The following is a 20,438-nucleotide window of genomic DNA, read 5'->3' as shown; positions in this document are numbered from 1 at the left end:
TGGTGTAGGGTCTTGCTACGCAGCTCAGACTCATAGTAATCCTACTGTCTCAGCATCCCCAGTGCTGGGTTTACAGGTGTGCACCACCATGCCTGGTTTCAGTGGCTGGCACGGTGTGCCCAGAGTTTTAGGGCTGACATAGCATGTGGTACCAGGGATCAAACCTGGGTCCTTGCACTTACCAGGTAGTAGCTTAGACCTCTGAGTTACTATTAAAGCCAAAGTACATACGTGTATCTTCCCAGACACTCTAGTTATCTTTTTAAGGCAAAAACAAAAGGATTATTTGGTAAACAGCAAGTAGATGTAGAAGAAAAAGAGGTGTGACAGATGACTTTAAGTGTTTTTTATCTTGTGCAAACTGAAGAATGGAATTGTAGGAAAGACTATACAAACAAGTCTGGGGTGGTGGTTATGGAAGCTGAAATGCTTTTGCTGATGCTGAAACATGTATTAGATATCCACATAAAGATGGTGAATAAGAAGTTACAGTTCTGTATATGAAAATACGAATTTACTCAGCTAAGATGATGTGTAATGTCATAAGGCTAGATAGGTCACTAGGAAAGTAGATAAAGAGGACAAAAAAAGCAAGTCCTGTGACACTCCACTAAATAGATGATGAGAAGAGAAAAAACTAGCAAAGTGAAAAGGAGAAGTAGACAGTGAAGTAGAAGAAAAAAAGTAGGGGATACTCTCAAAGTCAAGTAAAATTCAGTGAAGTGTGATTAACTGTCAAATGGTGCTGACGAGTTCAGTAAAATGAGGACTGAGATTGAGTTGATCAGCATGAAACCTAGGGAGAAGTAAACCAATTTTTGAGAGCTAATTCCAAGCAAATTCTTGGAATTTGAAGTATTTTTTAAATATGTTTTATAGCAAATCTGAAAAGTTTATAAAATTATTTTCAATCAGTATAAGGCCTCAATATAAAAACACATGTATTGATTTTTTACTTGATAAAATTATATGTATTTATGCTATATATATATATATATATATATATGCATTGTGGAATGGATAAACCTAGATAACTAACATATTCATGTCCTCTCAAAAGTATTTCTGTGATAAGAGCACTTAACATCTAATCTCAATATGTTTCATAAATTTAATACATAATCATTAGCTATATTTACCATGTCATGCAATAGATCTCTTGAACTTAATATTACTATATAATTGTAATTTTGTATTCTTCAACACACAAGTCCTCAAGCAGTCTATATTTTTTACTTATTCACCAGAAGGTATATAACAATCTGTGAATATCGGCAAAACATTATAGCAACTTCTGCAATTAAAAACACATATTGGTCGTGTGTTTTTAGTTTGGCCCATTTTATTAAACTGTACACCTTTAAATATACTTTCAATTTGGCTTTTGTTCATTCTTTATTTGAAACAGCTATATATGTATGTGGAACATGCAAGTGTGTTTATGTGTGATACGTATACAGCATAATATATGTGGATACTTAGGAAATTTCTGAAATGCTATTAAAATGTTTTAAGAATCTATAAATACCAATTGTATCATTTAGTTTAATACTTTCAACCCTTATTTATTAGTGCCTAACTCTGAATAACAGTGATAAAACAACTGGCACAAAACTGAATATTAGGTATATTTAGTAATAAAATGATCTCTTTTCATCATTTAGACTGTATGTATTCAGCTTGGCACAACTATGATCATCTTGAGTAATAACTACTATGTTCACACAAGAGAAATATTAGAATTTCTTTCATAGTTTCTCAAAAATAATAGACAAAGTCATCAGCTATGTATAAGGAATTTTTCAACTGGACCATGGCTCTAGGAAGGTACTGACTCATGCACATCAGCTTAAGGTAATACAAGTACATGCCGACTAGGATGTAGTCACATTTTTGCTAATATATATATATATATATATATATATATATATATATATATATATTTCTTTTTTCAGACCAAAATTGCAGGAATTCAGTTAGTTTTGCTGCTGCCCAGGGCCATGGTTCTGTCAATATGTTCCCCAATAAAATGCAATTTGTGCAGTCCTATACTTGCCTGTTTCTCTTGCATCAGTCTCATGGCACGTTGGGCCAGTTCTCATATACCAGGATGTGGTTATTCATTAACATTTGGTGACCTAGTTAGACTTAGGAACTTGGCAAAGGAAAGTAAACATCTTCAGGAGAAATCTCAAATTGACCATATAGTATTTTTGGGAAGCAATGTCCATTATAAGTACTTGTACTCTACTGCCTAAGTACAGGGATTCCCCAAAATTTCCAAGTTTGGAATATTTGTTTTTTTCAATGCCACTTATCTCATTGTGGTAAGGAAGGGTATGCTACCTCCTGTTGCAGGGGGAGGCTATTGCTATGCGTAGTTCTTTTTTTTTTTCAGAACTGGGGATTGAACTCAGGCTCTTGCACTTGCCAGGCAAGTACTTATTCTACTGAGCTGTCTCCCCAGCCCCTGATATGGGTAGTTCTATTAATAATTTATGCACAGTTGGCTGCACAGGATAAGGTAAAATAGAGCAGTAATTACTTGAAAGAGATATATGTTTCTCTCTCTCTCTCTTAGCTTGTAATCTGGCTCAGAAATTAGGAAACAGAGGACCCACATTTGCAACCCTGGCTTGCATGTTGTGTGATAGGATAGGAATAACTCAAAGAACAAACACAGATGGTGTCTCATGATCAGAATGAGATGCAAAATGTTCAATGTCTGGGAAGAGAGGAATGAAAAAGGACCTATGATAGAAATGAAAGAAAAGAAACCCGTACATATTAGCCTTGCCCTTTTTTTTAACCATTAATGCAATGCAATCAAAAGCACATATATGCAGATGCAGAAGGAGGTGCTCCCATCCACACCACTAATAGTTAACAGGTCAGTATAGCTATAGAATTCATAGGTGTTGCAAATTTTTATATTAAACAACTTCCTTCTGAAGTCTCACTGCCTAGATGATGAGACTGGGAAATGTATGACATTTCTTTGAGGGGAAATGAGGTTGAGAAAATGAGTGATATTACTACTCACTCCATCATAGGCAGCATCTACATAATGCCTACAGATACATGAAAATCATTCCCTTGTAGATTGGGTCATCTTGAGCATAAGAGAGACATAGCCAAATGAGGAGGATCTGCTAGGACACCCATTAAAAAGTACAGAGAAAAATTAGAGTATGTATTCTGTGCAAATTAGACATGTAATGAGCCATTTATGTTAAGGAACATGTATGATATACCTGATGAATCCATTTTACAACCAGCAGGAGAAAGAAACTATTATAAAATTCCTCTCAAGAAAGTATGAATATTTTCTCTCCCTCCTCATCCTGATTTTCAGATAAGAGGTTTACAACATGGAGAGGGGGTATTGTCAACCTAAGAAGGAACAAGATATGGCTAGGACAGGATGTGACTTGTTATAACCAGATAGGAAAAGAAACCAAAAAAAGTGGGAGAAAAAAAGAGTTGAGGGTACAACTAAGATAACAGGAAAGCTGTTGTGATATGATTTGCTCACCATTGAGAAAAGATACATATGCAACCTAATGCCATCTTGGTAGTCTTATGAGAGTAACTTAAGTCACAAAACAGTTCTAATGTTCCTCACCTCCCCCACTGAAGAAGAGGAAGAACTCTCATGCTCTAGCATTGCTGGTTGTTAGTATTGGATTCACCCTCCTCCCTATGATGAGAAGTGGGGGACAAGGTCATTCCAGAGTGAATGAGTCAGGGGGGGAATAGAAGTTAATGGAACTTACTATCTACTTGTCCTCCAAGAACAAAAATAAGATTGTTGCTCCATATTTAGTGCTGATCTCTCTAATCCATTAGACAATTCTAGGGATGAGTATACTCTGGTGGAAAACATTACAGACCCGTGTGGGAGAATTTAGACTCAAATTTCATATAGCAGATGAAAGATCAAGGGAGGAAGAAAATGGGACCTTGATCACCTTCCTGTTCCTAAGAGGGTGGCAATAGCAGGTAGCATAAGCTTCCAGTAAATATGCTGAGATTGGAGAGACCATGAAAGTACTAGCATGGGTTGAGACTTTATGACACTCCCAATGTGCCTTAAATTACCTGTATCTTAACAGTAAAAAAACTGGATAAAAGCAGAAGAATGACTGTGAACTATAGGAAGTTAAATACAGTGATATTTACTATTTGTGCTAATATTATGTGCCTAACATTAGCCAGGTTTTTTTGGGGGAAAAGGGGCACACTCCCTTGGCTGTATGCATGGTGTTTAGGATTTTGCTAACATTCTTTTCATCATTCCTTTGAAACTAGACTCCAATACTGGTTTGCCTTCACTTGGCAAAAATGACAATGGACATTTCCTATAAATATTATCTGGTAGTACTACATTCATGCTATCATGTTAATTGGTAAAGATTGTAGTCTGACACAGAAAGCAGTACAGTGACTGTGTGCTCATCTATACATGCATGAAATAGGCTGTGAACCCCCAAGACTTAAGGCTCTAGATCATCTTTGCATTCTCTAGGTGTAGAAGTCTTTTCAGGTAAGCTACTTTGACTCCAGGTACTATGTGAGAGAAAGCACAAGCCATTTTCACTCCATGAATTATAGAAGATGTGCAAGAGTTTGTATGACTTCCAGGTTATTGGTGAGCTTTAGATCTTCATCTAGCTCAATGCCTATACTCAGCAAACATTACAACAGCATGGGCATAGTTGCTTCATGCCAAGGCAGTTAGATATCACTGTATAGCAGATGGTATGAATTAGTCTCTTTTGCAACAATGATGAGAGTTACCTCTAGGGCATTTGTTCATAGCCTTGGAACTGAAATTAGATATACATTTTTAGCAAAGGGGTGTCTAGCAATGCACAATGCCTCATGACTAATAAAGACTGATCAAGACTTTATTGGTCATATTGAAAATTGGCCTGCTTATAAAGTATAAGTAGATAGTCTATTTCATTGGCCTCAATATTTTTTTGTGTGGTACCGGGGATTGAACTCAGGACCCTGCACTTGCCAGGCAAGCACTTATTCTACTGAGCTATCTCCCCGGGCTACCTCAATACATTTTAGTATGGAACTTCAAATCAAAATAAGTGACATGTATTTACAACAATGTTATGTCTTCACTGACAGTTAATTGACTCCAAAGCTGTAGATATCATTATGTCTTATAATACCTATGATCTCACAAAGATGAGATCTCACAAATAGGATCTCAGAATGCTTGGTATACAGATGAACCCATTGGGGGAGAACCAAAGTGTCTTGACACACAGCCTGACTCTGATACTATCTAGCTTGAGATGAGAGAAAGTCAGAATGATCAATGGGCAGTTATGGATGATGTGACTGGTAGCAATTCATGAGCCATCAATTGGGCATTGTACACCTTACATTGTGAATGACACAGAATCAAGTAAAATGGTGTTTTACTGACCTCAGGAAAAATTTTAAAAGATAGGTAATAGTTATCCAAAGTATTCATCCCCGTTAGCCAAAGTGTTGATCCCCATTAGCCAGTGTTGATCAGATGCATGCAGAATTCCTCTATGAGTTTACAAAATAGCATTAAAATTTTCAGATGACATATAATTTATTCATTGATGTATTGCATTTATTTCTCATTCCTTGAATGCAATTTTACAATCTGATTTTTGTTTTCATCTCAATCTTAGAACAGTAGCTAAAAGGTTGTTACCAGCAACCTTCAAAGGCTAAATCAGGACCTTCTCTTAGATGGAGTCTCACTATATTAACAAGGCTGATCTCTAATTCTTGGTGTAAGTGACCCTTGCACTGGAGCTTCTGGATCAGTTTGGCCTGCAGACATTCTTCACCATCCCGACTTCCATAGCTTTTATTTATTTATTTATTTATTTTTTAATTTTTTATGGTGGAACTGGGGATTGAACTCAGGCCCTTATGCTTGCCAGTGAAGCGCTTATTCCACTGAGCCATCTCCCCGGCCCCTTCCATAGCTTTTAAAGTAATCACTTTTCTTTTTAAATATCTATCCAGCATTCTACACAGGCTAGTGACTACTCTCATTAGATGATGGATTAATTCATTCAATAAACCCATACAGAATACATTCTATATGCTAGACAAAGTGCTAGGTACTAGAGATCAATAATATTAATTATTGCTTTTGTGTTACGCTAAAAGAGGGAACATAAAACCTACATTCCAAGAAACTGTAGTATATAGTCAGTAGTTTAAGCAGTATGTTAGCAGTATGGAGGAGCTTAAGTTTGAAGATCCGGTAAAAATTTGTTAAAGTCCTGGGATAACTATTATGTGTTGCACCAATATACTTACACAATGAAAACTTGTAAAACTATAAAAAACTTTTCAAGATAAGAAGAGCTGTTGAGGGAGGAGAAAAGAAGGAAGAGTAAGAAAGAGAAATTATAGCACATGCGAACATTCAGATACGACAGAGAAAATGGGGCACTTGTGGAACTAACCGTATCATCATTCAGTGTATTTAGGTAGTGATATATGACCCACCTTATTTTTTCTCTTACAGATGAACTCTTTCTCATTCATATATTCTTTTTTTTTTCTGAGCCTTCAGCTCATTTTCACTCAATCACTCTCATATTTATGGTAAGATAAAACAGAAAGTCTGCCTGACTTTTAAAAGAAAAAAATTAGTGACTCAATCACCTTTTATAAAACAAACTTGAAAACCAAACATGAGCTCAAAGAGTTACTACAATATATATTGACTGACAGACAAATTTAATCATATGTAACATGACAGCAGTATTAGTATTATACAAAATGATATGCATTTGAATTTTTTTCTGTGTTTGAACAATAAAATGTTTATTATCTTTTTCCTATTTCACAATACATATTAGATATTTTGGTCCTTATTTACACTTTTAGTTTTGCACAACTGAGAATTAATGTGGTATTTACACGTGTTTCAAATTTATTTTACATAAGAGTATGATTTCAACATGCATCCATTTACCAAGAAATATCTTGAATTTGTCCTTTTATGGCAGAGTAGTACTCCATCGCATTAAAAAAAATCACATCTTCTTTATGTATTCACCAGTTAATGAGCATTTGGGCTATTTTCAAGATACAGCTATTACAACCTGTGCCATTATAAACATGGGTGTGCATATATCATTACAAAACCTTTAATTCTCTTAGGAAGATACAAAGGAGAAGAGTAGCTTGGTCAAATGCAACCCGCAGTTATAGTTTTCCAGAAATTTCCACACTGATTTCCACAATGGTTGCACCAGTGAGGGAAGAAAGATACAGAAAAAAAGGAGAAAAGATTAAAAAATGGAAAAAGATGAAACAAAGCTTTTGTAAATGGGGAGGAGGGGTTGAAAGGAGGGTAGGGGTATGGGAAAGAAGAATCATATTATATCCTATACAAGTACAAATTTTCTATGAATAATGTGATCATTATGTATATCTAAAATACCCCTAAAATCTGATTTGAGATAAAAAAAAACCTACAAAGTTTCCATTTAACACAACTGTTCCTTTTCCTGGTGTCATCTTCAAAGAATCAAAGCATCAAACTACAGTGATACATGTGCACCCACATTTATAGTGGCATAGTGCATAATAGCTAAATTTTGGCTATAGTGCAAATGCCCTTCAACCAATGAATGGATAAAGAAGGTGTGACTTATTTTATAAAATGGAGTACTACTTTGCAATACAGCAGATAAGCTCAAGACATTTCGAGGTAAATAGATGCACCTTGAGATGCACCATACTTTTATGTGAAATAAATTCCATACACGCTTTCAAATACAGCATGAGGCTCCGGGGACATGGCTCAGTGCAATAAGTGCTTCCCTGGCAAGTGAAAGGGCCTGAGTTCAATCCTCAGTTCTGCCAAACAAAAAACCAAACAAACAAACACACAAACAAACAAAAAACCCAAACACAGCATGGTTCCTCTGTTGTGAGAAGCCAAAAATGTAAATAAGGTACAAAATGTATTATAGTTCATGAGAAATGGTACAAATATATTCAAATGAAAAGAGGAAGAAAGGAGAGGGAAGAACAAAGGAAAAAAGAGACAAGGAAAGGAAAGAATTGAAGACAAAGAGTGGAAACAGAACTTTTATAAGCAAGGAGGGGCCAGGGGCCGGGGAGATGCCTCAGTAGAATAAGCGCTTCCCTAGCAAGGAGGGGAAGAGGGTTTGAAGGAAGGGGAAGGAAATGGGAAAATGAAACAAGATGTGTCATGTACAGGTACAAATTCCACATCATCAGTGTTATTATATGTGTATAAAATGTGAAAGGTAACCAGGGATTGAACCCAGTTCTTGCACTTGATAAGCATGGGCTTAGACAGCCGAGCCATCTCCCCAGCTCTGCTTGCTATATTTTAAATGATATATGACCACTTACTTGCAAAAAGGCTTTCCATCTTTGCATGCACAAACAATATTCTCTGGACAGAAATTTGTTACATTTCCTGGACAGTCATGAAAGTCAGTCACAGATGTACAGTTGGCTGTAAATTTAAAAATTCAAAAATTCAACAGCATAGAATATATGTTTCAACCTTGCATACCACACATGTCAACAATCTTGTATGCCAGAAAATCTGTTTCTGTTTATATAATCTTAAAAGTGGAAAATAAAAATAAATTTGTTAGGGGCCAGTGAGATAGCTCAGTAGCATAAGTATTTGCTTGGCAAGTGCAACGGCCTGAGTTCAATCCTCAGTTCTGCCAAAAATAAAAAAATAAATTTGTAGTGATTTTTCTGTGTTTAAATGTCCTATTATCAAGCAATAGGTTTCACAAATCAAGTGAATATATGAACATGTTTTCTTTCCATTATTTGCACTTGATGAATTTTGTAGCATGGCATTTAAAAATAAAAAGCATTATGACCAAAAGAGCAACTAATGTTTGAAGTAAAGTTCTTTTGGATTAAACTTGAATTCATGTTCTGGCTAACAAAAGACAAAGTAATGTACCAAAGGATAGGGCCATCATGCATAATGGCTTGCAATGACAGCTCTGGTTTACGCTTATCCTGAGAAACTTATTAATAGTGTACTTTACTTCCATGCAGCACTGATGTAGCCACTGGGAGAAGACATTGGGAGTAGCAGGCACTTTAGTTGCTCAACTTTAGTGACTCAAACTTTAGTGACTTTTCTGATATTTTCATGAAGAGTTATTCTGTCTGATACAACTGTACTATGCCCTCCCCAGTATGAAGTGAGAATTTTTTTCTATGGTCTTAAAATCAATGAGAAAGAAAGCTTTTAATGAGCAGTAGGCCCATTAAATATACACTGGAACTATAAAATGAAAATTTGAATTATTTTGAGCCTAAATAAAAAGGAGAAATTCCATAGAATGAGATTTTAGATTGCTTGAATTCCACGCTTCCAAATATATGAGTATCTGCTATCGAAGGTGGAGACAAGAAGTAAAAATGTCTTTGAAAAGATCATGGCTGTAGAATCAAGAAGCAAGTTATTTGCCCTTTGCCTAGCATATGTTTTTCTTAAGGTGAAATATGAAACACTGATTTGCTAAATAAACATATTTCCAAAATGTATAAAGAGTACCTCCAGAAACTATAATGGAATTTATAAATGACAACATTTTAAAACTTTACTGACATTTTCAAATATGAAAACAAGTTCAGTTGATCATCTAAATATCTAACATTACAAAGATCTTTCTTTAAAATTATTGGGTCAAATGGGATTGTTTAGAGAATTTTAATGTTTTTCAATAGGAAAGGTTTAGAAAAAAGAATTGTACTTCTTGGCTTCGCAAAGACTTTAGGCTGGGCTTCATAGACAGATGTGATTTTACCAATTTTTAGCTATCTTTTTTATAGGGATTCACATAGTTTTTATATCCAGTAAATACATATTTGCATTGAACACACTGAAGGTTGAAACTTTTCTGAAAAGTAAAGTACAGTGTTTATATAGTCTGAGAACAAATTATTAAAAATAAACAGCCTAAAACAATCACTATATCAACACAAGTAAAAAGTTTAGAAGTCCATAGATCTTTCTTATATTTTATGTTTGTCTGAAAAACAATATGTTATTGTTGAAAAAAAAACAATATTTTAACTTCAAGAGAAAAAAATTCCTTCCAAAAATATACACATTTTAAAAATCAGATACTTTCAGGTTTGTGAATTTTTAATAATAGAACTTCTGTTAATTCCATATTTTGGCAACCATTCCAGAATTTCTTACCTCTATGATTTTAATCTGATTAATTCTTAACATCTTTAATTTAAGAAATAAAGGAATTAAAAAAATGCTTACGTTGTGTGCAGTATACAGTTACAGAGCAGCAGCAGAGGATGAACAGGATTCGAGTCAGTAAAAACATGTAGTCCACCATTCTGAGAGTAGGGCAGAAACCTAAGCAATCCTGACCCTTGAATTTCCAGACTCCTAGAGTTATGAGGCAGTCAGTTAAAAAAGCTTGTAAATGCATTATATAAGAGATAGGCAAGCATGGGTTTGAACTTTTCCCTCCAGCCTGTATCAATTAATATTCAACTTTTGGGGTTGTAAATATGTTGATTCCTCATATCTATATTTCTAATATATAGGACATATGTGATTTATATATTATTTATATAATGCTTGAATTTATCCATTGCTGTTACTTCCTAGAAGTATTTATTCATCCTTGTATTAGGTTTCATAGTTATTATTTGCCAAAGAGAAACCTTTGTTTGGAACAAAGGTTTGAATTGCTATGAATGCAGTTTTCAGCCCTGTTCAAAATCAGAAATCTTTGACCTTACAACTCCTTCATTGCTAAGCAATAATCAAAGAACAGTATTAGGTATAATTGCCAACCAAAAGCAATAAAGTTAAAAAACAGGAAGTAGAAAAGAGAAGAAACAGAAGTAAGTAGTTTCTAGGAAGAGAAAACACAGAGAAAATTGTTAGTCAGAGAAACAGATATTAATCCAGTGAGACAACAGACATCCATTCAGATATTTTGTATTTCTATCTCCCTTCTCTCTCCCTTAACATGCACAATTATCAGAACATCAGTTCATGATATACTCATTCTATCTGCAATATATTTTGCACCAAAGTCATCTTGACAAGTTATGGTTAACTTTAGTCTTCATTGTACATTTTAAATTCTACCATTTCACCCACTCAAAGCAACTATATTTTATGTACTATTTCCTGCTTGGACTGTATCTGTTACTGTACTTTTCTCTTTTCCTTTCTGATAACCTACAAAATGGAAGTTTCTCTACAGTTACAGGCTGGACATTCATACCACCTTTTAATAGTTAATTTTTTTCTCTACTTGGCCCACCTTGATATAGTATAATTTATTATCATTATTTTTAAAAAATTGGATTACAGGGTCTCACTACACAGTTCACACTCGTAGTGATCCTCCTGTTTCAGCCTTGCCAGTGCTGGGATTACCAGTGTGGATCACTACACCTGGTTTAGGGGTGCTGGTACAGCATTCCAGCATGGCATACTTTACCAGGGGTTGAACTCTGGACCTTGAGATTGCCATACAGGCACTTAAACCACTGAGCTATCTCACCAGTCCTAATTTATCATTTTTCAAAAACTGTTTCATCTAAAAATTGTTTTATAATACCAAAACTGTAAAATATGTACTTAAAGGTATTATTATATTATGAAAATATGCTTTTTATATTTAAAATTCATTTTAATAAGAAAAAAGATAAAATAGCAATGAAACAGTTTCAAAACAAGTTAGTAGGATGGTCACAATGATTATTACACTGCATATTGTCTTTGTAGTAGCTATTCAGAGCACAAGATGCATACATAGCTTGTCTAAAAAATATTAGTACAAATTTTATTCTCAGTGAACTAAGAGAAAGTAGCTGTATATCTATCCTAACTCTCTTGTGTATACATACATATTTTTCCTTTTTTCAAAACAAAATGATATTTGATTTACACTTTTGTGAAGTTAGCAGCATGACACTAGTTTGCCTAGCAACTGATAGCTAACCTTAACCAGACAGGATGTTCATCTCAGAGGATAGCTTGTTTGAGTTAGGTACTGACCCAAGTCCTACCTACACATATGTGATTGATTTTCTAGTTTTGTGGCTCTCAACATATCCCCCTTTTTCATTTTGTTTTGCCAGAGATGGGTGTTCCACTGCAGCTAGAGAAGCTGCATTTGGAGAAGTCTTTAAAGGACCTTTTCGGGGCCGGGGAGATGGCTCAGTGGAATAAGTGCTTCCCTGGCAAGCATAAGGGCCTGAGTTCAATCCCTGGTTCTGCCAAAAAATATAAAAATAAAAAAAAATAAAATAAAGGACCTTTTCATATTTGAAGCCAGTCTAAAGACTTTAGGTACTTGAATTCAGCAACATTACACATGATAGTATAATAGTCCATAATAGTAGTGGGTTATCAGCACAACTGGCAACTGTCAGAAGTTGTTGACTTTAGCCTTTTACAGCTCAGCATATTAATATGGCATTACTTTTTTTTCAATAGGAAACTGAAATTTATTTATCATATCATATACACAAGTCATATCGGATAACTGAGTAAAACTATTATTCACATAAAACACAGATAAAAAATATATAATATAATGCAATATTCAGGTCCCAGTAGTCAAAGAAATGTGATTCTAACATTTCTGTTATGTAGTTATTTGCACTGCTCCATAGAACTAAAATGGAGGTTAGCATTGGTAGTGTATTCCTCAAGAGTCAAATATTCATGAACTTCATGTACTTGGCTTTGCATCTGCAGAAGATATAGTTTCTTCACATGTGCCACTCTCTGGGTCTTGCACTTCAGAAACCTCAGCAATTTTCTCTCCAAAATCAAATTCCTGGCTGTCTGATGATTCAGAGCTATTCAGAGTTTCACTAGACAGTCTCCTGATTGCCTCTGCCATATACAGTATGTGTTCTGCTACTTCTGGCAGTTCTTTATTCTCCTTTCTCAGATGGGCAATTTCACTGTCTTTTTGTCCAATTTCTTTATGAAGTTTCTCCTTTTCCTTAAGAGCTTCATAGAGAGATTTCCTTTGTTTTCCTGCCACTTCTATCCAATATTGAGAAGATGGATTTTCTTTAATCATAAGATTAAATGCTTCTTAGATGACTCTTCCATGATTCTTTTCTCATTAGATTCTGGGTCAATAACTGCTCCAGAGCTTGAAGTCTTAGGTGTCAACTGGTCATGTGAATGTTTCCTTTGCATAAGCCTTTAGGCAACTCATTTTATCTTCCCACAAGAGATACAGCTGCAGAAGGCTGAATCGTCTTCAGAGCTCTTCTTGGTATAGGTTTTTTCTTTACATTTTCTTTGATTTCATCTTGTTTCTGCTTCATACTGACATTCATTATACACCTGTCTTCAAATTCTGTCTTCATACTGACAGCAGGCAGTGGTAGCAGCAGTGCCTCACATGAGGCTCACAGACCACCTCCATCATCCTGCAGTCAGGGGACTGACTGGCTGAGGGAAGATGATCTGACTCTAAAGCTCACTCACTCTTGGCATTACTTTTTATACCTCATGGTTATATTTTCCTGCTGGATGGTTAAGACCAAGCTAAAGCAAGACCTACATAACTAAAAATGTAACTTTAGTATCCGACAAGGTCATTCAAATCCCCTCAGGAATTATCCTGAAACTATGTACAGCATCTTATAGAACTTTTGTCAGTGTCAGCCATATGGGTGAGTCATGGCCATGGCTTGACCAATTTGCTCTCTGTGAAAGCCTGAGAGAATTTTTCCTCTCTAAATGACTCCCCTTAGGCACACTATACATCATTAGTCACTTTCCTCTGTGGCCCCATAATCTCCCTGATCATAAAATTTGGGACACCATTGAGTTATAGGATGTCATAGCACAGGTTCTCTTATGTCCTGAGTCCTCACTGGTCCTGAAGGGCTAGGGCCAAAATATTGGCTATCCTTGTAGCCCCTCTATTTCTATAATCATTGATCTGTAAACTTTACTTGTTAAACATCTAGAAGAGAAGCTTAATGATATTATTACCCTATAACAGAGGCATTTGAGCCTAACATCACTGTCTGAATATCAAATGCCTTGCACATAACATGGAACTGCTATTATCCAACAACCATGGATATTCTAAAATTATAATCCCTATAGAATGTGAAAGAAAAACAATTAGATTCTTGCACAGAAATTTAGAAATCAAACCACATACAACACTGTAGCAGGACAATCTTATGACATTTTTTTCTGATCTCTTCTTACCTCTTTTTAAACAAACATTTACTTTATTTTTTAAGTCATTAACTTTATTGAAATTCAGTAATAATTGTATAGCACATTTAAAATTGTAGACAAATAGTGAAATGTGAATGATACAAGATGTAGACTGAGTGAGTTTTAGAAAACTATTTCTGAAATGAACACATGAGAATAATAGACTGCACATAGTAAAAAGTTGTTTAGAAACTTAAATGAATATACCAATAAAAATTGTCTAAAATAAACATGAAGAACAAAGAGGTTACAGATCAGTCATATAATAGTTCACTCTCTGCCAAAATCAAGAAGCTTATATTCATATAATTAGAATTCTCAAAGTAGAATAGGGTATGCAATAAGTATTTAAAGATTTACAATTTCTGAAATTAGTTAAAATTATAGCACTGTATTTCCAAGAAAAATGAACCTTTTGCACAAGAAATATGACTAAAATCAGGCCGGCCAAAAAGCTCAGTGGATTAAAGTTCCTGAAAGCAGGCACTGGGGCAAGGGTTCGATCCCCGGGCTTGCCATGCGGGCCCTACCCCAGGGCACGCTGAGATGGCAATTGCGACTGGGCGTGGTGGCATGCACCTGTAATCCTAGCACTTGAGAGGCTGTAAATTGGAGAATCACTATGAGTCTGATCTAGTAATGAGACCCTTAACACCCTGTAGACCTTTCCCTAAAATACAAAAAAAAGTAATATGAATAAAATCATACCAAGATTCACAAAAATGAAATCATCCAAAATTAATTGTAAAGAAAAAGTCATTAAGCATATACATAGAAATCATTAAGCATATACATAGAAAACATATTAGCTATGGAAGAAAAAATTAAATAGCATCTTATTCCACATTAGAAAAAAGATGAGCAAATGGCTAAGAAACTATACTTATTTACTCAAAGGTCTGAAAAAAAAAAAAAGATCTGTCCTCATTGAATTTTATACTTAGCACACATACCTTTGACAACTAAAAGTTAAATATTTTCTAGTTATACAAACAAGATATATTCTAATACCTTCAGATGTATCATATAGAAAATAACAAAGACCATATCCAGAAGGCAAGAGAAGTTGCTGTATGGTCCTGGATAAGGAATAAAGAGCTCTCAAAATGGTAGTTATGCAGGACTATGTAAAATATAATTATATTAGACGAACCCATTTAAGAGATCATTGAAGATTTCCACAAAACAGTATCAATCTTATGTCAGATTATATACATATTTTATGTGTGTGTGTGTTTGTGTATGTAAAAGACAAAGAAGAACTAACATAAAGTCAATGGAAAATGGAAACACACTTTTTAATGTTTCTAATACTATGAGAAAATACCACACCATGCCTTATAAGTAGATTTTAAGTTAAAGAAATGGTATAATCATAAAGCAAAAATTAAAATTAAATGATATTCAGAAAATTAATAAAATAATACTTAATTCAAAATTAAATATTTCAAAATAATATTCAAAAATTAAAATTAAATTGTGACGGCAACTAAGAGGCCAGAATATAATGCATCATATGTGTGAATCTGTAATCAATTCAGAGTATTCACACAGTATTTCATTAGGTTAATATGTACAAAAATTTCAACTGAGAAAAAGTTTACATGATAGAAAAGAATTACTAAGAATAAAACATAACAAAAATACTGGAATGGCAAATATATGACCAGCACTTATAACAGTTTGGGTATAGGATATAGCACAAAGTTCTAGTATATGGTGGATGTGGACAGTTCCCATGACACTTACTGGTGGCCAGTTGTCACTTGTGGCACTGAGCTACTGCTTGATATCCACCCTGTAGACCCAGACAGCATCATGACCCATAGGGTGCAGGAGAAGTCCATTTGTATAGTATGCCAATGGAAATATTTTGCTGCTGTATACAAAAGAATAATTGAAAGACTGCTGTTGTATATCTTTTTTTTTTCACCTGTGTTTAATTGTTTGCCCTGTTTGGTGGGTTCTTTCCATACTCATTCGTGGAGTGGTGATCATTTTGGTCCCTCTCTTGGATATCTTCTAGTAGTCTGTGTAGGGTTGACTTTGTCATCATGAAATTCTTTAGTTGTTCTTTGTCATGGAAACATTTCTCTTCTCCATCAAACTTGAAAGAGACTTTTGCAGGGTATAGCATTCTGCACAACAATTTTTTTGGAGGATTTAAGTGCTTTGCTCCATGCTTTTCTTGACTTGATGGTTTGTGAAGAGAAATCTCCTTTTATTCTGATGGGTTTTCCTTTAAATGTGATCTGTTTCTTTTCTCTATCAGTTTTTAGTATACTGTTCCTGTGTTGAATTTCTGGGATCTTGAGTATTATATGTCTGGGTATGGTTTTAATTGGTTTTAGGTTACTGTATATTCTTTGGTTACCTGAATATCAGATTATTTCCCCACATTTGGGAAGTTTTCTGCTACTACTTCTGCTCATATTCTTTTCATATCATTTGTACTGACTCTTTTTTTCTCATTGCCTATTAGTCATGTTGTTCATCTCTGCATCATCTTCCAGATGTTGAATTACTTTTTCCTGTATCCTAGTTGTTTTTAAGAGATCTTAAGTTTTCACTAGATGCAATGGTGTCTTCTAGGTCTGAAATTCTATTTTCACTTTCATGCAAATGGTTTTACTAGTTTGTGATTGAGGTTTTAATTTCCTGTATATCACTTTGAATTTGCTTCATGCGGTCTTTTTCTTTCCTATATTGCTCATTCAAGGATTCTATCATTTTTCTATTCTCTGTTTTTTTTATCAGTGTCTTCTTTAGAAGCACTTAGTACTTCTTTTATTATTGCTGTCATTTCTTTTTTTACTTTAAAATTATTACTGATCTGATTTCTTCTATAACCTTTATGCAGTTGTTTCTTTAATTCCGACGCTATTATTTGAGAGATTTCAGGTGTGTGCTTTGCAATTTCTTCTATGCTGTTTTCTCCTGCATTTGCTCTGGGTGGGCTCTGGGCCTGTGAATGCATTTTGCTCTTTCTCTTTGTCATTTTGTATACCACTGTCTTCTGACTTTTGGTTTAGAGCTTTGGTAGAGTTATTCCTTTAGCACCAGGTCTGGATCTACCAAGTTCAAACTCATCAGGTGGGTGTTGCTTGGGTGTGGGTGCTGTGTTCCATTTCTTCCTGCTGCACACCTTGGAAGTGAATCTGCTGTGCCACCCTGGAAAGATGTTCTACTCCTGGGTCAACTGGGTGGGTCTTGCCTGTAGCCTCTCTGCAGGGAGTTCTGCCACAGATTTTCACACCAGGCATGTCTGATGGAGGTAGTTCCCCTCAAACACCAGGCCTGGGCACTGGTTGGAGTGATGATCCAGCCGGCCCTTTGTGGTCCCACTCATACCCGACTTATTTTGTAAAAAGTCAACCAATTTTATGTAATACATTCTGTGATGATAGAAGTCAAGTTCTTATTTGTTTGTTCTTTTTTTATGGCCTGTTCAGCCCGTGGGCCTGATGCGGCATATATTGCTGGGGATCGAATTATAGTCCTTGCACTTTGCTTAAGTTTGCCTAAGCAGGTGCTTTAGACTGCTGAACTATTTCACCAGCCACTGCCAAGTCCTTATTTGAATATTTAGCAAGAAGTAGTATTCAACATATTATAAGTCACAGTATAAGTCTTTTTTACATGAGTTTCCTAAAAAATTCCACTGACTTTTGGCATGAATCTTACTGTTTCTTGGTATAGAATTTATACATTATTGTTGTAACTGAAATGCTGTACTTAAAATTTTCTGGTGCCAGCCCTCTAGAAGCAGCCATCCTTAAGCTTTGTCAGAAATACCCTTTTTTCTATTAAATCAATATCTACTTTCCTGATAGTTCCAGCCAACAGGAAAGAAATTCTTTGTGTATCACATAGCCATGTTGTGATAAGGTGAAACTTTAGAAACACAGCACTATTAAGTCATTTAGAGAGTGAAGTCATGGAAAGGGAACATTTATAGCTCACATATAAAATTAATTATGGATGTAATTAATATCACCATTTTTCATCAATATCCTAAGACACTAAGACTATATTAAAATTGTCTATGTGAAGCACAAAATGTTGGTTACATATCTAACAATAAATTGCTCCTCAGCAGCCCAACAAATACCTTTCCTTCCACAATAGAAGTTGAAAGTTCTTATTGCTATTTTAGCCTGCCCGAAGACTAAGATTGGTTATACTGCATAATTCTAACAAGAGAGACACAAGAAGAAATCTAATAGGGATTCTCAATGTTTACCTCCATTATAAAAAGAAAAAGCCTGCTTACCTTTGCAGCTCCCGTTCTTTGTCCTGTGCATACAACTGTGTCCCGATATGATGACAAAAACAACTGCCTATGACTTGCCATCATGAGTGCATCTTAATACCTTAGAGATTGCAAAGTTGAAAAAAATGTAAAAAATGCAGAGAATCTCAATGAACTAATTAAATCACCTGTGGGACTGACTAAAACTTCTTTTGTTTAAACTATTTTAAACTGGGTGTTCCTTTATTTGTAGCTAAAAGTATTATAACATGTATGTCCTGTTAATGAAGAGGGACAATAATATGGATCAACCAAAGTAACATTTTAAAAACTTCTGGGAATATAAGATAAATATTTTGTATTTTTTTAATCTACACAGATTGTAGCTAGCAACCTGATAATCTGAGGCATGGAACGGAGCAAAATTAAATACAAAGATGTTAACAATTGATCCTAAATTTATAAATAATTATACAATGGAAAATTTAGTGTGAATTTCAATTAAAATATAATCATATGTGAATAAATAAGTGTACTTAAATAATTTGGAAAATTAACATTTTAATAGTAAGAATTAACAGACTCATCTAGATGTGATCAAACATGCTATTTTAAAAGAACAAAAGATTTATCCCATCTCTGCCACTTGTTAATTGTGTGACTCTTGAAAAAGTTACCTAGAATAGAAATCAAGGGAAGTCCTAGCCCAGGTCCGGTGAGTCTGTGGGAGAGCTTCCTGCTATGCTGTGCCAGCGGGACAAGTCCCAGCCCAGGCACAGCATGGGCCCGACCCTCTCCCACCCCCTTGGGACGTCCCCCAACACTCCGCAGCACCTCCCCCACCCTGCCCACCGAGTAGGAATTTCTGCCGCATTCTGGGAACCCCAAGACCCACTCCAAGCCCAGGTGCAGTGAGTGTATAGTAGAGCTTCTTGCTGCACTGTGCGGGCAGGACCAGTCCCAGCCCAGGCGCAGCTTGGGCCAGACCCTCTCGCACCCCCTCGGGACGCTGACCCAACACTCCGCAACACCTCCCCCACCCCGCCCACTGAATATGAATTTCTGCCACATTCCAGGAACCCCCAGACCCACTCCTAGCCCAGGTCTGGTGAGTGTGTGGGAGAGCTTCCTGCTACACTGCGCCAGTGGGACCAGTCCCATCCCAGGTGCAGCTTGGACCAGACCCTCTCCCACCACCTAGGTACGCCCCCCCACCACTCCGCAGTACCTCCCCCACCCCGGCCACTGAGTAGGAATTTCTGCCGAGTTCCGGGAACCTCCAGACCCAGTCCTAGACCAGACCCAGTGAGTGTGAGGGAGAGATTCCTCTCCCCCCTACTCGACCTTGCCCCCTCCAGGCAGAGCTCAGGCCTGGCATACATGCCTGGGGTGTAACCCTGCAGCTGCAATCCCTGCAGAGAACGAAGAGGATAGATCCAACCAGCTAGTCCTGGAGCAGACATCTTGGGACAGGGACACAACAGATTCACCCTCAGGGGCAGCATCAGGAAGGAGCTGAGCACAGCAGCCAGACCCAGGCAGGCACAGCTGGAAAAGTCCTAACTTTGTAGAGCTGCACCTGAACTTCAGTACGTGTGATGGTTATAACTACAACAACGATCTACAACAAAGGTCATAAGAGAGTGCTACACAAAATGACGAGAAGGAACAAAATGCAACCTCGGAACCCAAGCCCACCCATGACAAGTGCACAGGACACTAACACAGAACAAACTGGAAATCACACAGCTGAAAGCAATGAAATCAACGGCTTCTGAAATAAAGAAACAGCTTCAGAAAGGTACAGAGGACCTCAGATTGGAAATAAAAAAAGAAATCCCTGAATTAATAACATCTGCACTAAAGAATCAAATGCAGAAACATATGCAGGAAACCCAGTGCCCA

The 20,438-nt window shown here is 36.0% G+C and overlaps 1 protein-coding gene and 1 pseudogene across 2 annotated transcripts in view; both read right to left on the bottom strand.

Annotated features, from left to right (window-relative positions):
- The window catches only part of LOC101577620, an 84,506-nt gene extending 74,066 nt beyond the window's left edge, over positions 1–10,440 (bottom strand). For both annotated transcript variants that reach the window (XM_004638833.2, XM_023723793.1), the window contains exons 1-2: positions 10,313–10,440; positions 8,410–8,515 (exon numbers count right to left, since the gene is read on the bottom strand). In XM_004638833.2, coding sequence (XP_004638890.2) covers positions 8,410–8,515; positions 10,313–10,391 — 185 coding nt within the window. In that variant the 5' untranslated portion in view covers positions 10,392–10,440. The remainder of the gene's footprint in view (positions 1–8,409; positions 8,516–10,312) is intronic.
- Positions 10,441–12,755: 2,315 nt separating this feature from the next.
- Positions 12,756–13,380, bottom strand: LOC101577212 (annotated as a pseudogene).
- Positions 13,381–20,438: the final 7,058 nt, after the last annotated feature.

The sequence above is a fragment of the Octodon degus genome, unplaced genomic scaffold, assembly GCF_000260255.1.
Source record: "Octodon degus isolate 3935 unplaced genomic scaffold, OctDeg1.0 scaffold00103, whole genome shotgun sequence".
NCBI classification, from domain to species: Eukaryota; Metazoa; Chordata; class Mammalia; order Rodentia; family Octodontidae; genus Octodon; species Octodon degus.
Note: the sequence above shows the minus strand (reverse complement) of the source record. Positions and strands in the feature narration are given on the sequence as shown.